The 26,324-nt window shown below is 41.9% G+C and overlaps 1 protein-coding gene across 1 annotated transcript in view; it reads left to right on the forward strand.

The window, feature by feature from the left end:
* Positions 1-9,341: 9,341 nt before the first annotated feature.
* LOC308683574 (sodium/glucose cotransporter 1-like) overlaps positions 9,342-26,324 on the forward strand; it is a gene marked incomplete at its 3' end in the record, with an annotated part of 62,981 nt that continues 45,998 nt past the window's right edge. The window contains exons 1-5 of the mRNA XM_081354071.1: positions 9,342-9,413; positions 10,260-10,364; positions 18,209-18,268; positions 18,399-18,503; positions 19,292-19,397. Of these exons, the coding sequence (XP_081210197.1) occupies positions 9,345-9,413; positions 10,260-10,364; positions 18,209-18,268; positions 18,399-18,503; positions 19,292-19,397 (445 nt within the window). The 5' untranslated portion in view covers positions 9,342-9,344. The remainder of the gene's footprint in view (positions 9,414-10,259; positions 10,365-18,208; positions 18,269-18,398; positions 18,504-19,291; positions 19,398-26,324) is intronic.

A 26,324-nucleotide genomic window follows, 5' to 3' on the forward strand; every position in this document is an offset into this window, starting at 1 on the left:
AGTCAGTCTATAATGTCACTTCCTCTATGGGGATCGTCAGTTCCTGGCTGAGGAAATTGGCGAGCTGGGCACTGGTCAGAGCTGTGCAGAGTTCGAGACGTGGGATTGGCAGTTTGGGGGCTACCCTAGAGCGGGCCATGACAAAAGAGGTATGAATCTCTCCATGCTGCTCAACAAGGAGGTAAGCAACTGATCCATAGGTCACCTCTGATGCATCACCAAACACATGCAAACTAAATTTTGATGTCTCCACATCAAAGTTGGAAGGGATGTAGCATCTGTTAAGCTTGATCTTGCCGAGGTCAGGCAACTCCTCCCATATTTTCCACTTTTCTAGCAAGTCTGTAGGAAGGTTCGGATCATCCCAATTCCTTGGTTTAGCCCAAAGCTTCTGGACAAGAATCTTGACCCGTGTGTAAAGAGAATGATAAACCCTAGAATGATAAACATTCTGACGTCAAGACCTTGTAAATGTGTCTCATTGTTGGAGGGTGCTCTACCATGGCCCGATGCCAGTAGCCCAGTTGGTCCTCTAGACAGCGCCACATCAAACTCAGAGGTGGTTCCAAAGGATCCAAATTATACTGTTGCAACCACAGTTCAATGCTCTCTGAACGAACCGTTGATGGTAAATGCTGAACGACCTGAGGTACATTAGAAGCCCACTGTCTTATTTCGAAGCCTCATGAGGCAAGAAGAGGTCTCATCTTGTCGATCAATTGCTTAGCTTCCGTAGCAGTGGGAAGACTTTGTAGACAATTGTCTACATAAAAGCTTCGCTCTATAGACTGCAGTACTTCTTCATGTCCAGGCTTCTGGCTGCAAACATGTGCCTGTAGAGCAAAGGTAGCACAGCAGGGACTGCAGGTAGTCCCAAAAGGCAAGACTTGCCACTCGTAGACGTCAGGCAGATCCTCTCTATGCATGTTCCTCCAAATAAACCTCAGCAAGGGTTTGTCTTTTGGCAGGAGTCACACTTGGTGAAACATGCCGCGTACATCACCACTAATGGCAACCGGATACTGCCTAAACTGAAAGGAGAACTCCCATCAATGAGGCACCAAGGCTGGGACCAGGAGCAGCTGCTGATAAGCCCAGATACACGTAGGAGCAGTTAAAAACCAGCCGGTCTTTGTCATTGTGGTGTACAAGGTCGTGTGGTATGAACCATGACTATTCATTGGGCTGCAGATTCTCTGGTGGTACCTTAACAACATACCCTGAATCGAATCTGAGGTGTATATTGCCACATTCTCTACAAGGTTTCTTTAGTGTGCATTCCTCAAATTTATGACTTGTATGACCACATTTCCAACATCTCTTGCTGTCCTTTATCCACTTAAGAATATGTTCAGGTGAGCGCTCAGTGATTTCACTGCACTGCGACAAGTAGTGCTCTTGACTTTTACAGAACAGACACAGACGTTTCAGTTTCTTGAATAATTGCTGACCATGAGCGGGCTCTGGATGGACAATGTACTGTACTAACCTCTTTGGGTTGGTCGCTGCCATGATAGACTGCTGTGAGTCGAGTTTAGGGCTTCGGAATGGGTTGACGTTCTCTATGTGGGACTTGAACTTTCTCCATCTGGTAGCGCTGTACCATGTTAGATCACTTTAAACCAGTCATCAAGGTCATTGTAAGATTAATAAGGGAATTAGGATCAATATAACTCAAAGGGGATTGAATTACAGGGAATAAGAACCGAATTAATATGCAAATTATTCAGAATTAATATTTAATACTTTATCAACTATTCGTCCACCGATAAGTTGAGATTAGGGTATTTTATCAATTCTGGACAGAATATTATCCCGTGGCCTACGGTAATAATATCATAAAGTTATGATAACTGATTAATATGAGCAAGGTAGCAAAATCTAAAGTTTAAGGCAGTAACTTGTAAGCACACAGCACAAGACGCTTGTATGTAAAATCAACCGAGACTTTATTGAACTACTCTAATACACACAAACTAAACTAACGAAAACACACAAACATTCATTCAAACAGTGACAGAGAGTGATGTTATTAACGGAGGGTGAATGGAGTCCCGAATGTCTAGTGTTAGACACTATTTCTTGACCGCAACCTGAGAGAATCAATCTACTAGCACTTTAATCTTAGTTCGTTTTCTTAATAAGATTTGCACCAGTTCAGCCAGAATTAGGAGATATTGTGTACTTGCGTTTAGATGCTCCTGAGCGCGTGCGTTCCCTGTGACGAAGTTGCTGGAGAGGAATTCTCTCTGGCGCTGATTGGCTGGCAGTCGGTCGATGATGCGTTCTGAGGGACAGCACTCGATGGTGAGTGGTTGGTTGGCTTTGCCGGGTGGCGCTTCGTTGGTGCTTCGGTGGCCTTCGCTTCGAATCTGAGAGAGGTTTCTTTGACGAAGTTCAACGAAGGATCTTACGGAAGAGTTGATGAGTTTTGAGTGAGCTCTTGGTGGTTTGAAGAGTATGTAAGCATACAGGCTGGACGATGGAAAGGTCAGCACGAGCAAAAGTCACTGCAAAAGCGAGGCACAAGGCAGGCAAAAAGCAACTCATAGCTGCTTGTCATTGGGTTATAAGCGTGTCCATCTGACCCGTCCTTCCTAGTGCGACAGCCAATCAGATATCATCTTGGGCGGGACCTACGCCCCGTTCTCCGGTTCTTGCATGTAATTAGCGTAAAGTCCACGTGATCATGTGTGCCCAAACTCCTGAGAGTTTAGTTAAACGCTTTAATAAGCAAACTTAATAGTTTAAATATGGTGCATCCTACACACATCTACTTTATATCAAAATTCTAGAAATCATTTACCCATCAAGTAGGTACCAAAATACATATACTTCCCATAGTTGAGGTGGAAGTAAATAAGGATTTAGCTGTGATAAGTGTTTAACACACAAAATTAACTTCAGTAATATAAAGCATACATAATACAGAGAATACACATGTATGAGGCAACTTCTGGTGATTAGTTCCTATAACTGAGGTAGAAAACCTTACAAATAGGCTGTAATGAAAGTTAAAGGGATACTTCACCTCTGGGAAAAAGAATGTGTATTTAAAATAGGTCATTTAAGTAGAAGAAATGTGGAGAAATTTTTGAATTTGGAGCTTTCTAGACTGAGAAAAGCCAGAAAATGTATTTTTGGCTTATGTGGATGAAAGACAACAACTCCCAGAATGCACTTGCTTCGCTGCCTTAGGAGGCCACGCCTACCGGTAAGAGTGCTCAGTTGAAAACAACAAGGCTAGCCTAAGTAAGTGATGAGTTTGCCAGGGATTTAGAGACCCAAAATGTCCGGGATTCGGCTTTTGCGTTCTACAGTCGCCATTCATCATGTTTACTGTGGCGAGCAGGACGAGGCTGACGGCCGCGGGAGAACGGCGCGAGGCCGGTGGCGTCATTACTGAGACGCGCCAGGTCTCGCATCTCTCACGGAGGAGCGGAAATTTTCTTAGCAAGGGTAAAGCGCACATCAACCGATCACTTGTTTAGCATTCATGTAAACACTACAGTCAGATTCACCGATCGGAATTAATTCAGTTAGATTGAAACGAGAGGTGTGCATGTAAACAATGAATGGCAACCGCAGAACGCAAAAGCCGAATCCCGGACATTTTTAACAGTCTCGCCCGCCGAACAAGTCCGGGAAAAGGAAGATGGTAACCCCTACTTACTCAGCTTTCTCCTATTATTCAGCTTTCTCCACAGAACAAGAGCCTGCTAGCTTAGCTTCCAAAGAAAGACGGCTGATACTGTGTACATTCTGTGAGTGAGATCCCACCCTGTATGGGCGGGCTGAAAACATGCGGAACAACGCCATCTACTGGCTGTAGTCTTTAGCCTCTGGACAGAAAATCCTCCGATGACGCAAAATGACGATTTTTGCGTCATCGGAGGATTTTTTCCAGACAAAAAATACATAAATCTCTTCTCTCAGGGGGATATGAGGGGGGAAAGCATGGTAATTCGAAAATACTACAGGTTTTCTACTAATACAAAGCTTAATGCTAAATCCTGAAGTAACCCTTTAAACACACAGAAAGAACTCCACAGGTTATATAAAACATACATGATACTTAACATATATGTGAGGTAAATACTGGTGATCAATTCAGCTTATTGGAAGCAATTTTGAGACCGTTGTTTGTATTAAACCACAAGTGGGTTAATTTCAGTCTTGGTTTTGGAGACAAAAGTCTCTGGAATTTACAGAAAGGAGGTGTCCTGGTTTAGGGTTTGTGGTGATTCTGGGCCATAGGAATGCTTTAGCATCCTTCGTTTCCTGATAAGGCTGTGTATTTATGCATTGGGGTCACCACAGGGTTTCTTGGCCATTTGGTCTTAAGTTTGTGGAACAAAGAGGAATGTTTTCCTGCTGTCCTGGCATCGCTGGTATGAGATTAGACATGCACAACAAGGGGAAGGGGGGTGACATCTCCTTTAGCCATCTCGGCACCATGACTGTGATTTATGACTTACTAATGATTCACTGGGGAATCGTTCCGAACTGTGGAATGTGGTGTTGGGTTCATATGAAATGGACTGTTCAAGGATAATCCTACATCATGGAGGTTATACGGGTTGAGGCCGTCAGTGCTCAGTTGGCCTCGTAACTGCAGGTGCTCAATGAAACTTTCTCTGTAGTGCTTGGATAGCTTACTGAGTAGTCTGTCGACATGCCCCATGCAAGTGAGTTATCATCCTTGTGGCCCCTCAAGGGACATCAACATGCCTACCAACAAGTCAACATTGAGTGCAAAACTCTGGAAAGCCTTTGCATCCCCAGCTCTAATATCAGGTGAATTCAACAGGGATGCAGTTTTACTTTGTGCCAGCTGATGAGGTTGGCTATACTGCCATTGCAATGCTGTCATAGCTGCTGCATATAGGGCGCAGGATGATGTCGGCATGTTTGGGCTATTAACCTTGCTTTCTCCAGAAAAAACTGTTCCATCAGCACCCTGTATTTATAATGTTCAGTAAGCTCAGTGTGAGGATTGAGGAGAAAGCCAAAGCCATCTTCAGATCCGTAAACTCTCTCTCACTATCATTCACAAGCTTCGGTAATTTGGGGATTTGAACTGGCTGGAGTGGAAGTGCTGCAGGTATTGACTGATAAACAGAAGTTGGAGGTTGTGGCGGGTACATCGCTGGAGAGTCATACCACGTCTATCCTGGAATATGTGTAGAAGGCTGAGTGACATAAAACCCTGGGAACGATGATGGGAGTCAATAGTGTCTGGCATGGTGAATGACTGCCGATGTGGTTGGCATGGCACAGCAGGCTGTGACTGATAGACAGGTGGCACACAAATTGCGTAGGCTGTTGTAGCTAGAGGCAGCTTCACTGATGTAATGTAATGTAATGTAACAGTACGCTGAGATGCTGGTTTGCGGGGCGCGCGCTTTGGATGTTTGCGTTCACGGAACTTCTTGACCTGCACACGTCCTGTAATAATGTAGGGAACCACTCGTTATACTTAAATCAGGTAACAGTTAATGTTTTACTTTACTTAAACGATTTTGTTTTCATCCAAATAAAATGTGCTGAGTGAACGATCAGCAATCAAGAGCATTCAACAGAAGTGCGCTCGCTCGCTCTCTCTCTCTCTCTGGTCAGTTAACGTTAATAAGCTACATGCCTCGTTTTCTTTTCTTTGCCATTGACATCCGACTGAACAAACTTTCCACTGATGTCTGTTTAAAGGGATGTGCTCGACCAGCTCGCGCATCTGTGCCGTTGCGCACTTAATCCACTGCGCGTTTTTCTCTTATCAGCTCGCGCACCACAGCTATGTTACTATACACACGCACCTTGTACGAACCCTGTGAAATGAGCCCAAACCGCCTACATTATACTTTCCTATGCCTCAGTTCACCTCCACAAAGCACTCGCGGCGGCCAGTTTCGTTTTGCAAAATGTGCGTGGTATCGGCAAATTTTTTTTAGTACGAGTACGAGTATATGAGGACAGTATCGGCCCGATCCCCGATGCCAGTATCGGTATCGGGCCATCCCTAGTCTAGATCTGTGTTAGTGAGCACTTGTCCTTTGCCGAGATAATCCATCCACCTCACAGGTGTGGCATATCAAGATGCTTATTAGACAGCATGATTATTGCACAGGTGTGCCTTAGGCTGGCCACAATAAAAGGTCACTCTTCTACACAGAGGTAGAGGGGTAAACAGAGGAATGAATAAAAGGCTTGATTCAGGAGACATGGCAGACAGGGTGAACACGGTGAAAGTGTTGCAGGAGCCGAAGCCGGACCGTCACCGGACTGATCACCTTGGCAATAGGGTATGGCCCGATGAACCACTGTGCCAACATCTTAGATGGCACCCTAAGAGGCAGGTCCCTGGTGGAGAGCCACACCCTTTGCCCACAGATGTATTTAGGTGCAAAATATAACAATATTTGACAGGCTGGAGAGTGACAGAAAAAAAGTCAAAACACTCTGGCAGAGAAGGCAGATAGAGAAGGGATCTAAGGGCGCTTTCACACTGGCAGTTTAGTGCGGACCGGGGAACGGTTCGCATGAAAAAACGCTAATGTGAACGCTGTCATCGGACCCGGGTGCGCACTAGAGTACCGAACACGAGACTACCTGGAGGAGGTGGTCTGAGCTCGGTTGCTCCTGAACCGTGGTGTGGTTCGCGTTAATGTGCAAGCAACACGGACTCGGGTGCGCGCTTGTTCAGGAAGTATAGTATCCCGCGCATGCGTATCACTGTCGATATCATTGTTTCCTCACACAAGACAACCAAAATAAAATAATTTAAATTGCGTTCATGTTTGAATGCCTTCTGTTTGTGATGCAAAAGACTATGCGCGCTAACCGTTACCATAGTAAACATAGTAAACGCTTGAAGATACGCATATTAAAAAAAAACATAGCGAACGCTTGAAGAAATCAGACCAATCTTAAAGGCTATCACAGTCATGTTTTTATTTTTTAAATGAGTGGCAGGGGAACGTTGTGGGACACTGAAGAGGTGAGGTGCCTCATTCAAATTCATACAAATCTCATTCAAAAAACATTCCTCATTCAAAAAAATCTTCTACGAGCAGCAGAAACACGGCGTCCCCTGGATATGTGCTGAATTACACCATGTAATGCACATAAACGTAGTTGTCTCTCACTATGTTGTGCATAATAGCACCAAAAAACCCCGACAAATTACAGCTATGCTCAGTCGAGTTGTATTCTCCATGCGTTTTCCGTGTGCGTTTGCGATGACGTAAGATCACTGCAAACGCACCTGGGTTCGATACAACTAATCGAGTGTGAAACCAGACCAACGCTGCGGGGGGCGCCGGGAACTAGCGCACTCGGGTTCGGACCGCAGCAAACGAACCCAGTGGAAAAACGCCCTAAGTAGTGTGAGAAATCAAACAAGAGGGGAATCAGGTGAGAGAGGTGTGCAAGAGAACATTACAATGCTGCGCAGCTGTGGTTGCCCAGGAAACAAAGTGCGGGGAAATTAAGAAACAGGTGAGAGATAGGTGCGCAGTAGCGCTGATTACAAATGCAGCACAGCTGTGGTGCTGTGGAAATATACAGGGAAACACCAAGACAAAGAGTATAGAAGCCCAAGAGGCGAAACTCAATAGAACGCTCCATAGCAACAGTTGCCCCCATGACGTGACGGCGCGGCCGCCATTATGGACTGAAAACTGAAGGAAAACGCCGAAAAATAATGGGAGTCAATGGCACTGAAAAACTTAACATAACAAAAACTTAACATAACTTATTTTTTTTCTGGCCGTCATATCTAAATATGAAAACAATTTAAAATACATTAATGAGGATAAATGACGTTAAATGACAGAAAATATACGTCTATGTGTTGGTTATATATGCATGGCCTAATTACCCTTAGGAAAATAGTATTTTGGGACAAAATATTACTATAGAAGTACTATAAGACTACTATAGAAATACTATAGCGGCTCTAGGATATTATAGAGGTATTACAGAACATAACATACTGTGATGTTCTGTAATACCTCTATAATATTTTAAAGCTGCTATAGTATTTATATAGTAGTCTTATCTTACTTCTGTAGTATGTCCCAAATTACTATAGTATTCCTATAAGATTACTATAATATTTTGTCCCAAAATACTATAAGATTCCTATAGTACTTTTTAGTAAGGGTATGTCCCCCACCGAATCGGCTTCATTAGCCTACCACTTACGGTTTGCAAAGATACAATTATAAAATTACTGCAAAACTTTAATCTATCAATATTTATGTTCTGTTATGCATTTTCCTTGTTATATGACTAACAGAAATTCATGAAATAATATAGGCTATAGGCATACACACAGTAATTAGATATAAGTAATAAGATATTTTTTCAAATGTTTTTTCAAATTAGTGAACATCATATATATGATTTGGAAAAATAAATAAATAAAATTATAAATGAACATTTCTAAAGACAGTTAATATTTTACATAGAATATCACAAAAATATTAACAACTTGTTTTTTCAACATCTTCAGTGAAAGTGCACACAGTGAACATTTCAATGGCAAGAACAAAAACAATCTGTGAATGTCCTATTACAGGCGGAAAGGTACAAAAAAGATGTGCAATCTAGCAAGTGCACACATTAACAGTACTAAAATGGATTTTGCCATTGACTGGCGCTAACGATTTCAGCAGCTTTCAGTCCATAATGGCGGACGCGCCTCCGCAGCGCCATCTACAGACTGTTACCCATAACACAACAGAGTTTCGCCTCTTGGGCTTCTATACTCTTTGACCAAGAGACAAAGCAGGAAGGGCAATGATCAAACTCAAGTCCTGACAACATGAAAAAATACTTGATAAGGACACGTGGCAAACATGAGGGCTTAAATACACACAAGACTAATGACAAGACAAGGGACACCTGTGCACAATGAACCAATGACAACATGACACAATCACATGGGCAACACATGGCAGGATTCCATGACTAACAGAGGGAATCACATGACTGACATGAAACATGAACCAAAACAAGACGTGACAGATACTTCTATCTATTTAACATTAAAAATATATATTTTTAAATTATTACTAAATTAAAAAAATTTCATACAGTACATTACAATATTCTCAAATCAACTCATTAATCTTTGGTACAGTCTTAATGTATCTTAATTAAGGGCATTATATTACTGGCATCATTTTTTAACACGGCCATTGAACGCCAATCCATCAACACTTTAAGAAATGTGTCTGCAGGTATGACAACATATAAAGTCAAATGTGATTTTGTCTAAAATGTTTAGTTTCTGGAACTCTTCATATGCTGAATTGAATTCTTTTTTTTTTTGTTCAAAGGCAATGGTACGGACAAATCGATCCACAGTAGGAGGCTTCTTCCTGGCTGGCAGAAGTATGGTGTGGTGGCCGGTAAGGAAATGGACCTGGATGGTGGATGACCAAGCTTTAAACCTTAAAAGCATTTTGTTTTGTGCACCAGATGTGATAGACATATACAAAATGACAATGCCTGATCATTTACTACGTCAATAGCGATCAATCAGTGTGCACAATGTGGTGAATTCCACCATATCTTCATGTACACTATAATAATCTTTTACATTGTAATCCTTTTATTTTAAATATTTGGCATGTTTGTGTCCCTGTGTGTTTAATAAGCAGAGTGTACGCGCGTTTGTGGGCCTGGCTTTATCAAGCCAACATCAAAGTTTGTTCACAAACTTTAGCTTCTAGTTTCACTTTGTTACTGATTTGACAATGACCCTATACTGCCCCTCCATTTCAGAACCTTGATATGATGATAGGGTGAATTAAATCTTTTGTGGGGCCATAATGCTATGATGCTTTTCTCATGCAGTATTTATGGAGTAATCATGCTTTGGTCCATGATATAAAGTTTGAAGCGTTTTATTTGTTATTATGTTCATTGTTCCAATTGTTTTTGTTTGAGTTACACCTCAGGTTGTGCACAAGAAGCAGTTTTATAGCTTATCGTCATGGTGATTGTATTGCCAGTTATAGTGAAACAGTAGACAGAGTTAATATATTCTGAAGCAAGACCCTTCACATACAGTTCCCACAATCCTTTGCTGATGACTTTTGTAACCATTCTTACATGCAAAAAGGTAGCAGATCACTTAGATGTGGATTTCTGTTGGGTTTACCCCTCACACTGAATATCAAATGTTTGTTTAATAATAAATATAATATAAAGCAAAACTAAAGTAGGCCTATCTTAAACTTTTTTTTTTTCAGATTGGAGCCTCTCTCTTTGCAAGTAACATTGGAAGTGGGCATTTTGTGGGACTAGCAGGAAGTGGAGCAGCTGCTGGTATCGCCACTGGAGGCTTTGAGTGGAATGTATGTTTAAAAAAAGCCTAATATTTATATATAATGTGTGTCATTAAATATGTTTTAGCCTAGTATTCAAGACTATATGGATCATTAAAAAATAATGTTTAATAATTATTTTGCATATATATTGAACTATATTATTGCAATTTTTATAAATAATATTTTATTACTAATTAAGGAATAATAAAAATATCAGATATGCAGAACTGATTTTTAATTATTATTTTATATCTGTCTTTCTACACAATAAAAACAAATGTATAATTATTTATTATTGTCACATTCACCATCTGTCTTCATCTGTGTGTGCACTACACTTCCCATCATCCTCCTTGGCACACCTGCACTCCCTCGTTAACAAGTCCTTTATATTCAGCACTCAGTCACTCTCTCTTCGTCTGGTCTCGTCTACACACATCTATTCATGGCTCACAGACTCTCTACTTCACCTACCTGCATACTTACCGTCGATCCCGATCTTCTTCAGCCTGTCTTCAGTCCATCTTCAAGAGAATCTTCATCATCTGCATCTGCAAGAGAAAGAGAGACTTTGTTATCATTCAGTTAAGCTATCATCTGATTTTCAACTTACTGTTTACTCACCTGTTACGCTGTACCGATCCATTCTGCAAATTAAAGCATTTAAACTTACCATCTTGCCTGCTTCGTCTATACGAAACCTGACAGAAGACCAGACCAAGATGCAGAATCCTTCGGATTCCAGGATGAGTCAGCTTTCATTATTCTATGCAGCCCCGTTCATCATCCGGTTGGTTCCTGCCGAGCCGGTATTCCAGATCGGGTCCGGAACGCCACCATCTCCAGCCATCTTCACCACGCCACCCATCATCATCCGGAAGTCAGCCGAGCCTGCACTTCACGCCAGTCCAGCCGAGCCCGCACTTCACGCCAGAGTTGCCGAGACCAAGGCAGTATGTGTCGTGCCCGCCGCCCCTGAGACTGTGAGCGTGATGCCCGCCGCACCTGTGACTGACAGCGTCGTGCCCGCCAAGCCTATGTCCGAGGTTGATGACTTCAGCGATCTTCCTCCTCTCATCAGCCCTGACGACCCAGAGCCGTTCGCCTGCCCGCCAGAGTTTGTGAGCGTCGTTCTCCCCGAGCCAGAGCCAGAGTTTTCAAAGCCTTCTTCATCGCTGGTTCTGTCCAGCTCAAAGCCCTCTTCACTGCTAGTCCCGTCCAGCTCAAAGCCCTCATCGCTGGTCCCGCCCAGCATAAAGCCCTCATCGCTGGTTCCGTCCAGCTCAAATCCCTCTTCGCCGCTGGTCCTGTCCAGCACTGAGCCCTCTTCACCGCTGGTCCCGTCCAGCACTGAGCCCTCTTCACCGCTGGTCCCGTCCAGCACTGAGCCCTCTTCACCTCTGGTCCCGTCCAGCACAGAGCCCTCTTCACCGCTGGTCCCGTCCAGCACTGAGCCCTCTTCACCGCTGGTCCCGTCCAGCACAGAGCCCTCTTCACCGCTGGTCCCTTCCAGCACAGAGCCTTCACCGCTGGTTCCGTCCAGCTCAGAGTCTTCTTCGCTGCTGGTCCTGCCCAGCTCAGAGCCCTCTTCGCCGCTGGTCCTGTCCAGCTCAGAGCCCTCTTCATCGCTGGTCCTGTCCAGCTCAAAGCCCTCTTCATCGCTGGTCCTGTCCAGCTCAGAGCCCTCTTCATCGCTGGTCCTGTCCAGCTCAAAGCCCTCTTCATCGCTGGTCCTGCCCAGCTCAGAGCCCTCTTCGCCGCTGGTCCTGCCCAGCTCAGAGCCCTCTTCACCGCTGGTCCTGTCCAGCTCAGAGCCCTCTTCGCCGCTGGTCATGCCCAGCTCAGAGACTTCTTCGAATGCGTTCGAATGCGCATGCGAATGCGCATGCGTCGCGTCTGAACGCGTTGTTGTCTTCGGAGCTCCATCGATTGATTTATAATTCTTGATTTCTCTTAAAACTCACTTACAACGAACATTTTCTACTTTTCCTCACCTCATAGTTACAACGCGGACTGTTGAGCAGACGCGTCTCAAGCCTAGTGATCCAACGCTGGAAAGTCTTATAGGTTACGTCCGTGGATCACGACTGAACGCGTCTTCTCCGCATTCATTTACAAACAAACATCTTTTTTTCGCCTATCGTGTGTCTACTCTACACCCGTACCACTAAAAAGACGGATTATTTCCAAGACTTAAGCCATAAATTAGTATTAATATTGATAGCATCACTGGTAGCGTAGTTGCTAACTTAAAGTACTGTCCATCTGTTAAAATGGCAAATATATCAGATGTAAGTAGCCTACCTTTTGGTGCAGGTGAGGACACATTTGAGCTGCACGCTGTGCAGTCTGAGCTGGAAGCTGTTGAGAAACAGATCCACGACCTTTTAGTGAGACAAGCCGAGCTGATAGACCGGCGTTTGGCTCTTGAAACATCACGCGCCGATGCACACAAATCAGAGATTAACGTTACTAACCCGCTGACTCCGACCTCGTCTACTCCGTGCGTTTCTCAACATCGGTCCCGAGCATCGAGGTCGAGGTCGCGGTCAGCCATGGTCTCGTTAACTCCGGCTCCAACATGCCACCAAGAAGCCTGGATAGTTCCGCAGCGGAAGACGCGAGTCAGGTCGAGACAAAGAAAACTCTCTCCGACCCTCCCGGTTTTCGAGATATCCACACAAAACCGCTTCTCCCCTCTTCGCGAAACAGAACGCGATGCTGTGATCATCGGCGATTCCATCGTTCGACACGTACACGCTACGTTAAATAAAAGTAAGGTGCATAGTCACTGCTTTCCTGGTGCTCGTGTCTCTGAAATCGCCGCTCGCGTTCCCGAGATTCTGAACGAGCGCGTCGGAACTGTGGTCCTGCACGCAGGGGTGAACGACATCAGGCTGCGCCAGACGGAAGTTCTGAAAAAAGACTTCAGGTATCTGATCGATATGGTACGCAGCACATCGCCTGATATAACGATCATTGTGTCAGGACCGCTTCCCACGTACCGACTAGGTCATGAAAAGTTTAGTAGATTATTCGCGCTAAATGAATGGTTAATGTCATGGTGCACTGAGCAGAAACTGCTCTTTGTAAATAATTGGAATCTGTTTTGGGAGCGTCCTAGGCTTTACCGAGCTGATGGTTTACACCCAAGCAGATTCGGATCGGATCTTCTGTCAGATAACATCTCCAAAACGTTAAATACCTTTTGACTAGTAACCAAAAGTCCAAATCATAGTCTCTGCTGCACCAATTTAACTGATATAAATAGTGTTGAACATTGCATAAAATCTGTGTCTATTCCTCGTTTAGTGAGATCAAATAATAAATCTACTGCAGGATCTAGAAAAAATCTAATTGTTATTAAACCAGAAAATGTTGCTATTAGTAATCAAAAACAATTTCTAAAGCTAGGTCTTCTAAACATTAGATCACTCACACCTAAGGCAGTTATTGTAAATGAAATAGTCACAGATAATAGCTTCGATGTACTTTGCCTTACTGAAACCTGGCTTAAACCAAATGATTATTTCGGTCTAAATTAGTCTACTCCATCAGGATACTCCTATAAGCACGAACCCTGTCTGATTGGTCGTGGCGGCGGTGTTGCAACAATCTATAGAGATATTCTCAATGTTACTCAGAAAACGGGCTATAAGTTTATTTTGTTTGAAGTACTTGTACTAAATGTTACGCGTTAGAAAAACATCCCTATTATCTCTAGCCTTGGCTACCGTATATAGACTGCCTGGGCCTTACGCTGATTTCCTAAAAGAGTTTGCAGATTTTCTCTCAGACCTATTAGTTAATTTCGATAAAGCATTCATTGTTGGAGACTTTAATATCCACGTAGATAATTCAAATGATGCGCTAGGGGCTGCATTAACTCATCGTTTAATCATACACTCGATTTAATTATATCACATGGAACCGATCCAACCGATATAGATATCATTCCACAAAGTGAAGATGTCACTGACCATTACATGGTAACTTGCATATTACGTACCCCTGTAATATATCGTGCTGTTCCGCGTTATCGATTAGGCAGAACAATCCTTCCATCCACCATAGATCATTTTTCAAATAGCTTATCTGATTTGTCTCAGCTGCTCAGTGAACCCAAACAAACAGATGAACTTGAGGAATTAACTAGCACTATGAGCACCATTCTCTCTGGTACATTGGATATTGTTGCACCCATTAGACTAAAAAAGGTCAGAGAGAAAAGTAAAGCACCATGGTACAACAATACTACGCATGTTCTAAAGAGAGAAACCCGTAATTTAGAGCGTAAATGGAAAAAAAACTAACTTAGAGGTCTTTAGAATCGCATGGAAAGACAGTATGTCACGTTATAAAAAGGCCCTAAAAGAGGCCAGGGTTGAGCATCTCCGCAATCTAATAGAAAACAACCATAACAATCCTAGGTTCTTATTTAACACCGTGGCTAGACTAACAAATAAACAGATGTCTCCTGAACAAAATATTCTGTTACAGTTTAGTAGTAATGATTTCATGAAGTTCTTCACTGAGAAAATAGAAAACATCAGAACCACAATTGTAAACGTTCAATCCTCAATCGCGCCTTATAATTCGGCCTCAATTATCACCCCGCAAGAACAATTAAAGTGCTTTACAACTATAGAACAAAAAGAGTTAAATAAACTTATCATTTCATCTAAAACAACAACATGTTTATTAGATCCTATACCAACTAAACTACTGAAAGAAGTGTTACCTGTAGTGGAAGAGCCTCTCCTCAATATTATTAACTCATCTTTATCATTAGGTTATGTTCCAAGAACATTTAAACTGGCAGTTATAAAACCTCTCATTAAGAAACCACAATTAGATCCACATAATCTAGCAAATTATAGACCCATTTCAAATTTACCTTTTATGTCTAAAATACTAGAAAAAGTTGTGTCCTCTCAACTGGGCTCTTTCTTGCAAGAAAATGACATCTATGAAAAGTTTCAGTCTGGGTTCAGGCCGCATCATAGCACTGAAACTGCGCTCGTTAAAATCACAAATGATTTACTTTTAGCTTCTGACCAAGGCTGTATCTCAATAATAGTTTTACTTGATCTTAGTGCTGCGTTCGATACTATAGATCATACAATACTCTTAGATCGACTACAAAATTATACTGGTGTTCAAGGACAAGCATTAAGCTGGTTTAGATCGTATTTATCTGACCGCTACCATTTTGTTTATTTAAATGGAGAAAAATCGATCATAACTCCAGTAAACTATGGAGTGCCGCAGGGATCTGTCTTAGGTCCTCTATTATTCTCAATATATATGCTGCCACTTGGAAATGTTATAAGGAAACATGGAATTAGTTTCCATTGTTATGCTGATGACACTCAAATATATATTTCATCACGGCCGGATGAAAACGCTAAATTATCCAAATTGACAGAGTGTGTTAAAGATATAAAAGATTGGATGACGCGCAATTTCCTTTTATTGAATCCAGACAAGACAGAGGTAATACTTATCGGTTCAAAAACCACCCACAAAACCTCTCACATTACAACTTTAACATAGTAGGATGTCCTGTTACTTCATCCTCTACAGTAAAAGACCTGGGTGTTATACTAGACTGCAACCTGTCTTTTGAAAATCATATTTCATATGTTACAAAAACAGCCTTTTTCCACCTTAGAAACATTGCTAAGCTACGTAATATGCTATCTGTTTCTGATGCAGAAAAGTTAGTTCATGCATTCATGACCTCGAGACTAGATTACTGTAATGTTTTATTAGCTGGTTGTCCTGCATCCTCAATAAACAAGCTACAGTTAGTTCAAAATGCCGCCGCTAGAGTTCTAACTAGATCAAGAAAATATGATCATATAACACCAATTTTATCATCACTACATTGGTTACCTATAAAGTCACGTATTAATTACAAGGTATTGCTACTGACTTATAAAGCCCTAAACGGCTTAGCTCCAGTCTATTTAACCGATCTTCTATCGCCCTATAATCCATCGCGCTCTTTAAGATCACTAAATTCGAGGCTTTTGGTCATACCTAGGATATCCAGATCCACCAAAGGAGGGATAGCATTTTCACATTTAGCTCCAAAACTCTGGAATAGTCTTCCGGATACTGTTCGTTGCTCAGACTCGCTCTCCCAGTTTAAAACTAGATTAAAGACGCATCTCTTCAGCCAGGCATTTATATAATACTTTTAATCTTACAGTTAAATCCGGTCTCTAGTTTATAAACGCCAGAGGAGAACTGGCCCCCGACTGAGCCCGGGTTCTCCCAAGGTTTTTTTTTTCTCCATTAGGTCACCTGATGGAGTTTTTCGGTTCCTTGCCACTGTTGCCTTTGGCTTGCTCAGTTGGGGATATTTGGGGTTATTTAATTGAATTAATCAATGAACGATACCATTGATCAGCATTACCAAATGTGGACGTTCCACTAGAAACAAACATTGATGTATTGTTTTAATGTATTACTGTGAAGCTGCTTTGATACAACCTATGTTGTGAAAAGCGCTAAATAAATAAACTTGACTTGACTTGACTTCTTCGCCCCTGGTCCTGTCCAGCCCAGAGCCGCCTTCGCCCCCTGTCTCATCCAGCTTAGAACCAGAGCCTGATAATTTCCCCAAGAAAATTTTGGGGGGGGGGCTATAAGTCCTCTGGGGGGACCGTGGAGGTCTCCAAATGCCGTCCTGGCCACCCGAATGGTCCTCTCCGCCATGGCCGCCCGAAGGGTCCTCTCCGCCATTGCCGCCCGAAGGGTCCTCTCCGCCATGGCCACCCGAAGGGTCCTCTCCGCCATGGCCACCCGAAGGGTCCTCTCCGCCATGGCCGCCTGAAGGGTCTTCTTCGCCATGGTCACCTCCTCAGCCTACTTCGCCATGGCCACCTCCTCAGCCTGCACCGCCATGGTCTCCCCCTCGGCCCACACCGCCGTGGTCCCCTGCTCAGCCTGCACGGCTGTGGTCTCCTCCTCAGTCTGCTCTACCACCATCCTGGAGTCTGTCCATCTGCACCCGGTCAACCTCCCCATCACGGACCCACCATCACGGATACTATGCATTATTATTATTTTTGTTGTTGTTAATTATAAGATATTATATTAAGGAACCAATTAAACACCAACATATATATATTAGTTATAGGGCTTGTTAATATTTAAAATTAGCTTTTTTCACATTTTAATGTTTCATTTGAATTTAAATTAAGTTTTAGTCATGTAGTGATTTACTTTTGTAATTTTTTAAATATTCCTATTTAGCTATAATTTATTTTTATTTCATTTAAAGTTTTAGTAATTTAAGTAATTCTTTTATTTCAGTTAGTTTCCAAGGCAAAATTTTTAATGTCTAATATAATTCTAATTAAGTTTGTAGTTTTTATTTTTTCAGCTTAATTTAATTTAATGAAAATTATTTTTAATAGTTTTAGTGCAAACACTTCACAATAAGGTATCATTTGTTAACATTAGTCAGTGCATTACTGTAGTTAACATGAAGTAACTATGAACAATATATTTTTACAGCATTTATTAATCGTTGTTGATTTTAGTTGTTCATTGTTAATGTTAGATCACATTGCAAAACTAATGTTAACAGCTACAACTTGATTTTAAAAATGTATTAGTAAAAGTAGAAATTAACAACTTTATTTAATTAGAATTTATTAACATTAATAAATGCTGTAGCATTTTTCATTGTTAGTTTGTTAACTAATGTAGTAAACTAATGTTAAGAAATGAAAACCCATTGTAAAGTGTTAACCTTTTATTTTTAGTAAACAATTACAACACTGATGGTTTTATGTGTAGAAAATATCAAATCAAATATCTGTAATTACAGTCTCTTTTTAATTTTCCCCTCTCAGGCTCTTATTGTTGTGATTATTCTGGGATGGCTCTTCGTGCCAATCTACATAAAGGCTGGGGTATGCTTACATTCCTTCCTCTCCAGCATTACAGAACAAATCTTTCAAATATTGCTTACTTACACAACATGACTGTGTACTTTATCTCTGTGGTATCATTTTTATGGTCCTTTGTTGGCATTATCTGCAGGTCGTGACCATGCCGGAGTACCTGAAGAAACGCTTTGGTGGGCAGCGTATCCGTATCTATCTCTCTTTGCTGTCCCTGATTCTCTACGTTTTCACCAAAATCTCTGTGAGTCTAAAATCTGTCTCAGCCAGGGGCGTAGTTTGTGGGGGGCTGGGGGGGAGATAACCCCCCCAATATTTAAATCTATGTATTACAACCCCCCCAATATTTATACCATGATCACATGAAAAATATGCAGACCCAAACTTCAACCCTCCCAATGTTCAAACCAAATCTACGCCTCTGGTCTCAGCCCTTACAGAAATTACATGTATCAAATTGTAATAACATGGTACTTTGAGGTAGTTTTCATGCAATACTTTTAGAAAATTTTAACATCAGTGGTGTAACATGCTACACTCAATCGAAAACTATTTTAAAAGCATTTTGTTATTCCGTTAATTATTATGAATGCAGATTTTTTTTACCAATAATGAGAAACTACATGCACACATCAAGTACAAGAACATTTGAAATACACTACTGAAGGCGTAAAATAAATTGTAACCAGTTTGTGTATCAGTTAAAAAAACAAAAATATATATATATATATATAAGTTTTACCTTCCATTTGCTTCTTCCCCTTATGTGTACATTGACAATGATTACTTGGAACTTGCCAACATTTTCACAATATGGTGCTGTCTGTCCAGCCTCTGTATTTAGTTTACTGATAATCTTTACATAAAGTCTTCACTAACACAGGTTATAGTTTGAAATGGCGGTGATTTCCTTATAGAAATATATTTTATTGCCATGTGAATTCAGACTAAAATGGGTTTAGATTATAAAGATATAGACGTTGTTTTGAAACGGACAGTTCAAACTATTTTTCTGCCTTTTCCACTTCTCAGATGGACATGTTTGCAGGGGGCATTTTCATCAACCAGGCTCTGGGACTGAACATTTACCTGGCCGTGATTATTCTGCTGCTGATTACAGCTCTTTATACAGTAACAGGTCTGTTGATATAAATACTCCAAAATTGCAGTGTATTCTATTGTATTGTATTGTATTATATATATATATATATATATATATATATATATATATATATATATATATATATATATATATATATATATATATATATATATATATGGTATTTATTGCATACAGTATATTTGCATTATACTCCATTTCCATTTTTTTTAAAATCATTTAGGGATGCAAAAAAACTATTTTATATGGTCCCTGAAGTTTATACTACAACATAGAGTAAAGTCCAGGGTTGTAGGACCATGCGGTGAGATGCTTATTGTAGCGTGATATGTATGTGTTATGAGAAATTGCCCATTCTAACAATAGATGATAAGCCTGTGCAAGGCAAGCTGCATTGTGACTTTAAACTTCTGTAATGGTCTGTTGTGTAATAGGTTTATCTCAGGAACAAACCAGCCCACTAATAAACTATAAGAAATCAGACATCATCCTGCCAGCTGTAAATGTTTACATGAGCTGTGGCTGCGAGTGTTTGTATGGTCCTGCGTTTGCTAAACTGCTGTTGCTAAAGCTTTAGAGAAATCTTTTTTGTTAGAAATATTTATCAGCCAAACCAAAGACATGTGGTTCGACCAACATGTAAAAATATGCATTAACCATCTGGGGTCTGAGGTGTTTTCTGTGCCCTGGAGGAGTTCTGACATGCTCTGACATTTGTGCTTATTTCTGTTACTTGTAACATTTTCATGGCTAAAGTCTGATTACACTGTATTCAGCACAAACTCTGCTACAATAATATGTGAGCAGCATATATGTAAAAGTTTGTAGTTTTGAGAAAATGACGTTTATGCATGGTTTGTGAAAAAACAAAAATTGTCACTAAAAAAAGGCCATAAAACCCATACTGATTATTTTTTCGCAAGTCTTTTGAAAATTGTATCATGTAGCCTAAAATTTTAGCTTAAAAACTATGTGAAAGTCATCCTGCCCACTCATTTACATAAAACAATATATTGATTTATAATTTGTAAGACATATTTTGTGTATGCGGGGAGGGCTTGAATCATCATGAATATTTATGTCTTTGATGACAAAGACCCTCCCCTAATGGCCCTATCAGGAGGGGCTGTGAGGGAACTAGAACAAAGAATGTGGATAGATTATAAGAATGGCTTTTTGATTGTTTGGATTTATTTACAACACAACTTAATCCAAAGATACATAACGAAGGAAAAAAGGCACATTATTGAGCACACTGATCTAAACAGAGAGACGTGAACAGTCACACACCTTTGTGCCATTCCTGAGAAGTTCCTGTTCAACATACCTGTCGTATCCAAGGTGTTTGTGTTTTCATTTTATTTAATTTTCATTTCATTTTTTCATGTTATGTTCAAGTACAAAGACTTGTGTGAATGTTTAAGTCATCAGGACTCATCAGTGGCATCTGGGCCCTGTAAATAAAAAAAAAACAACAACTGTGAACATGCTGATATCAGGAGCAGCTGCACGATTTGGGGAAGAAAATCTAATTGTGATTTTTCTAGTTAAAATTGCTATTTAAAATTCACAAAAATATACATAAAGAACACTAGGTTTGTTGTGCCTTGTAGGCATATACTTATAGGGCTGCGTAAAATAATAATAACAATAATAATAATAATAATAATTTTTATTTATTTACAGAAAACTTTTTTTGGAGGGGGGTGTGCAGGCAGCTTATAACTATACATAATTAGAAAAGAACACTTCCATAGAAAAATATATGGATTATCATATGTATGGATTAACATTCGTTATGACGTTATGAAATGAGATGAGAGTAAAAACATATAGCCTAATGTTTGGCGCGTTGTGCTTTTCAAATGCACAGCGCGAGTGACTCAAACTCACAGAGCGCGCAGAGACCGTTTACTGAAACGATCAAGCCGCTCCTCACTATGAAACATTATATTTACCACATTAAACATTTACGTTTTGAGCAGATATCCACAAACACAGTATTTCTTAGAAAACATTGGTCTAAACATTATAATATTCATAAAAACCTCCTTGTGTCGTACATGTATATTTATTTAGCATTTAAAGGTTGCCTACCAGTCTATAGTTCATATTTCAACATGTTTCCGTTGATTTCATACATTTTAGTATCTTCAAATCGTGTTTATCTTCTTCTGAGGTAAATCTAAGGTCAACTCACAGCGTGTCTTCCAAACTCGATGAAAAGCAGAAGAATGATAAAGTTTGATCCTTTGTTTTGAGGTAATGGGGGTGTTTACAGCTTTGCGTTCCTTCACGTGGACGATTAGCAAGTGAATTGCTTGTGCGCGCGTGGGTGTGGTCACATTAAAGATAATGAGCAGATGCTTGAGAAACTGTACCTCTCGTTGGTTTCATATGGATTACTTAAACAGAGAATATTTGTTATTGATATGAATTATATCATTTGAAAATAGACACATCAAGCTTTCTAAATACTCATCTCTCATGTCTGTGTGGCAAGTTTTCGCTGAGTTACAGTTCATTTTCTGTCGCATTTCAGAATGCTTCACACTGAGAGAGATGGCAGAACACGGATCATGTTACATTTTTTTATTTCACTAAAATCTCAACATTTTGTTTTTATTATGAGTGTACACAAACAAAAGTAGACATTTAACAGTTTTGAATCATGTATAACACTTATATTTATGACAGAAATGTACAGAGCTATTTGAGTCTCTTTCGCACTAAGAAAAAAAACGAGGCGGTCGCGACGGCTGACCTCAGGGGGTTCATATTTTAGTAATTAGTAGTAATGAAGCTGCAACTTAATACATTTAAAATATATTATAAATATATTATAAATATTATGGCTTCCACCAATCCGCCTGTGGCAGTCCCCCGTCTGCTCGTCGCCAAGGGTGTCCCTCTGCAGCCTCTACCTCTGCCTCAGGCCAGGCAGCCCAACCCAGTCCTCGCCAGACCCTCTAAGCGTCAGGCAAAGCGGTGTTCCTGAGACGGGAAACCCAGAGACGGAGGAAACTGCTCTTTAGAAGACGGTGGACACACCGCTCCTTCCCCCCAGAGGACGGCCGGGTGGAGAATCCTTTAATGAGTTTATTTTTGTTCCTACAATTTCAACAAAGGAGCAATTTCTGGGTCCTAAGATGCAGCTCGGTTGACAGTGAGCGACACTATGCCTTGCCACTCTCAGCCGCCTCTTCTATCTCCAGAAGGCAGGAGTTTGTGGTTCGAGGATACAACACCTTTTCATGTGTCTCCTGCCATTCCCTCACAGGAACCGTAGAGCCAGACAAGTGTTGCACCGCACACTCAGACCCCACTCACGATGCTCCTCACTGGTGGACTCCCCTGAGAAAGGACCTGCTTGCAGGGATGGGGCACCGTATGGTACCCGCCATAAGACTCAAGTGGCCTTCCCCTCAGCGGTAGAAGACACTATCACTTTATCACACTGTCACTGCTGACCTGTGTCCGCCCAACAGTGCATCCTGGTGACATAGCCTCTGTTGGTAATAGATGTGATGCACTAAGAATCTTGATTCGTCAGACCAGGCCACTTTCTTCCAATCATCCACGGTCCAATCTCGATGATCTGAGGCCCATTTCACGTGTTGTTGGCGATGTCGTGCAGTTAGCATGGGTACCCGGCTGGGTCGTCGGAAGGCTGTGATGAACTTTGTGCTGTGACACATTGCCCTTGTCACCACTGTTATAGCTGCTGGTGATTTGTCGCACTGTGGAACAATTCACAACAGTCTCCCCTCCCCTCTGGCATCAATGAGCTGCAAACTACACACAGCTGGATTATTGTTCATCGTTTGGCCATTCGTGCACCACTTTTTTCATAAGTACTCACTACAGCAGCATGTGAACAACCCACAAGGCGCGTCGTTTCCGAGATCGAAGTTCAGAGGCGCCGTGCCATCACAATTTGTCCTTTCTCTGAAACAATTAAACTACATATAGCCTATTTGCAGCTTAAAACAAAACATGGATTAAACGTAAATGGTCTCCATTATCATCATCATTTGAATGTGTGGTAACATGACATGACATGCAGTACTGGTATAACTACTGCTGTGACCATTTTTTTTAACATCCACATTAAATAAAACTACAAGAGACTATGTGAAAAATATCCAAAAATATTATATATATTCTTAATCTATTTATATACAACATCTCTCATCAGCAAAAACATTGTTGTGCTTTCTATGAGTTTCTAAAATCTTAACGTTCTATGGAATGCACATGAATAATAATTCTTTATGTAAAAATAAGAATCCATCAATACTTAAAGGAACCGTATGTAAGAAATGTATTTCAATTAATCGTAGCGTCTGAACGCGTTGTTGTCTTTGGAGCTCCATCGATTTGATTTATAATTCTTGATTTTCTCTTTAAACTCACTTACAACAATCATTTTCTACCTTTCCTCACTGAGAAGCACTGCTGCTCAAACCTCATAGTTACAACGCGGACTGTTGAGCAGACGTGTCTCAAGCCTATTAGTGATCCAATGCCGGATACTTTTATAGGTTACTCCCTTGGATCAAGGCTGAACGCGTCTTCTCCACACTCACTTACAAACAAACATTTTTTCGTGCTATCGTGCATCTACTCTATACCCGTACTACTAAAAAGACGGATTATATCCAAGACTTCAGCCATAAATTAGTATTAATACTGATAGCATTACTGGTAGTGTCGTTGCTAACTTAACGTTACTGTCCATCTGTTAAAATGGCGAATATATCAGATGTAAGTAGTCTACCTTTTGGTGCAGGTTAAGACACATTTGAACTTCACACACTTCAGGCAGAGCTGGAAGCTGTTGAGAAACAGATCCACGACCTTTTAGTGAGACAAGCCGAGCTGATAGACCGCCGTTTGGCTCTTGAAACATCACGCGCCGATGCACACAAATCAGTGATTAACGTTACTAATCCGCTGACTCCGACCTCGTCTACTCCGTGCGTTTCTCAACATCGGTCCCGAGCGTCAAGGTCGCGATCAGCCATGGTCTCGTTCACTCCGGCTCCAACACGCCACAACGAAGCCTGGATGGTTCCGCAGCGGAAGACGCGAGTCAGGTCTAGACCAAGAAAACTCTCTCCGACCCTCCCGGTTTTCGAGATATCCACCCAAAACCGCTTCTCCCCTCTTTGCAAAACAGAACGCGATGCTGTGATCATCAGCGATTCCATCGTTCGGCACGTACACGCTACGTTAAGTAAAAGTAAAGTGCATAGTCACTGCTTTCCTGGTGCTCGTGTTTCTGAAATTGCTGCTCGCGTTCCCGAGATTCTGAACAGTGACGAGCGCGTCGGAACTGTGGTCCTGTACGCGGGAGTGAACGACATCAGGCTGCGCCAGACGGAGGTTCTGAAGAAAGACTTCAGGAATCTGATCGATACGGTACGCAGCACATCGCCTGAAATAACGATCATTGTGTCAGGACCGCTTCCCACGTACCGACTAGGTCATGAAAAGTTTAGTAGATTATTCGCGCTAAATGAATGGTTAATGTCATGGTGCAATGAGCAGAAACTGCTCTTTGTAAATAATTGGAATCTGTTTTGGAAGCGTCCTAGGCTTTACTGTGCTGATGGCTTACACCCAAGCAGATTCGGATCAGATCTTCTGTCGGATAACATCTCCAAAATGTTAAATACCTTTTGACTAGTAACCAAAAGTCCAAATCATAGTCTCTGCTGCACCAATTTAACGGATATAATTACTAGTGTTGAACATTGCATAGAAACGTTTCGGTTACTCACGTAACCTCTGTTCTCTCTAGAAGAGGGAACGAGTATTGCGTAGTTGCTTACGCTACGGGAAAGCCTTTCTTTCTCGAGATACTGAAGCCAAAAATTATCCTTAATTTTTATAATCTTGTCAACGCAGTGCGGCAGCCTGCAGACCTAGGGCAAGCTTACTAGCGTGCCCATTGGCTGCCCTGCGGCAACTGCAGCAGCCTACCGCTGAGCCCTTGGCGTGACGTCACGACCAATGAGCGCGCTTGGCGCGCTTAATGCGTCACAGCCCGCGAAAAGGGGTGTGGCTTAGCGTATATAAACAGGGCTCGGAGGCTGCTTCTCTGGTTTCTGTCGCATGAAGCGAAATGAGCTCGTGGTGCGAGCACGGCGGGCTACGCAATACTCGTTCCCTCTTCTAGAGAGAACAGAGGTTACGTGAGTAACCGAAACGTTCTCTTACGAGAGGTTCTCTCGTATTGCGTAGTTGCTTACGCTACGGGAACGCCCTTGTCAACGCCGTGCGCGCCCAGCATCCACTGAATGAGTCCCAGGGAGAGCCCGGGGAACGTGATAGCAGAGAGCCGGGCGGCCCGAAGAGGGCTAGCGCCGTACATAAGCACACACTAGGGGGTTAGGAGCGGCACGGCCGGTCCGAACTGACAATTCCCTGCATAGTGCAGCTCAACCAGTAGAGCTAAATCACACAACGTAGCCCGCGCACAGATAGTGGGCTGGCATACGCGAGACTTAGACTGATAACACTTTCGCCTGCAAGGCGGGAACATCCAGGTTGTAAAACCTAACAAATGTGGAGGGGGAGGCCCAGCCTGCCGCTGCACAAATGTCATGAATGGGAATCCCGCTGGACCACGCCCACGACGAGGCCATGCCTCTGGTGGAGTGAGCTTGAATGCCCAATGGGCACTGCAGGTCTTTAGACGCATAAGCAGCAGCAATAGCGTCCACTATCCATCTGGACAGGCTGTGTTTCGAGGCGGCGAGACCCTTGGTGCGCCCGCCAAACGAAACAAAGAGCTGTTCCACCACTCGTTTGACTGAAGACAGTGCTATCAGAAAAACGGTTTTGAGCGTGAGGTATTTCATATCCACAGTTTCCAAGGGTTCGAAGGGATGCGCTTTCAGGGCCTCCAAGACCAGTGAAAGATCCCACATAGGAACC

The sequence above is a fragment of the Scardinius erythrophthalmus genome, assembly GCF_964197995.2.
Source record: "Scardinius erythrophthalmus genome assembly, chromosome: 23".
Taxonomy (NCBI): Eukaryota; Metazoa; Chordata; class Actinopteri; order Cypriniformes; family Leuciscidae; genus Scardinius; species Scardinius erythrophthalmus.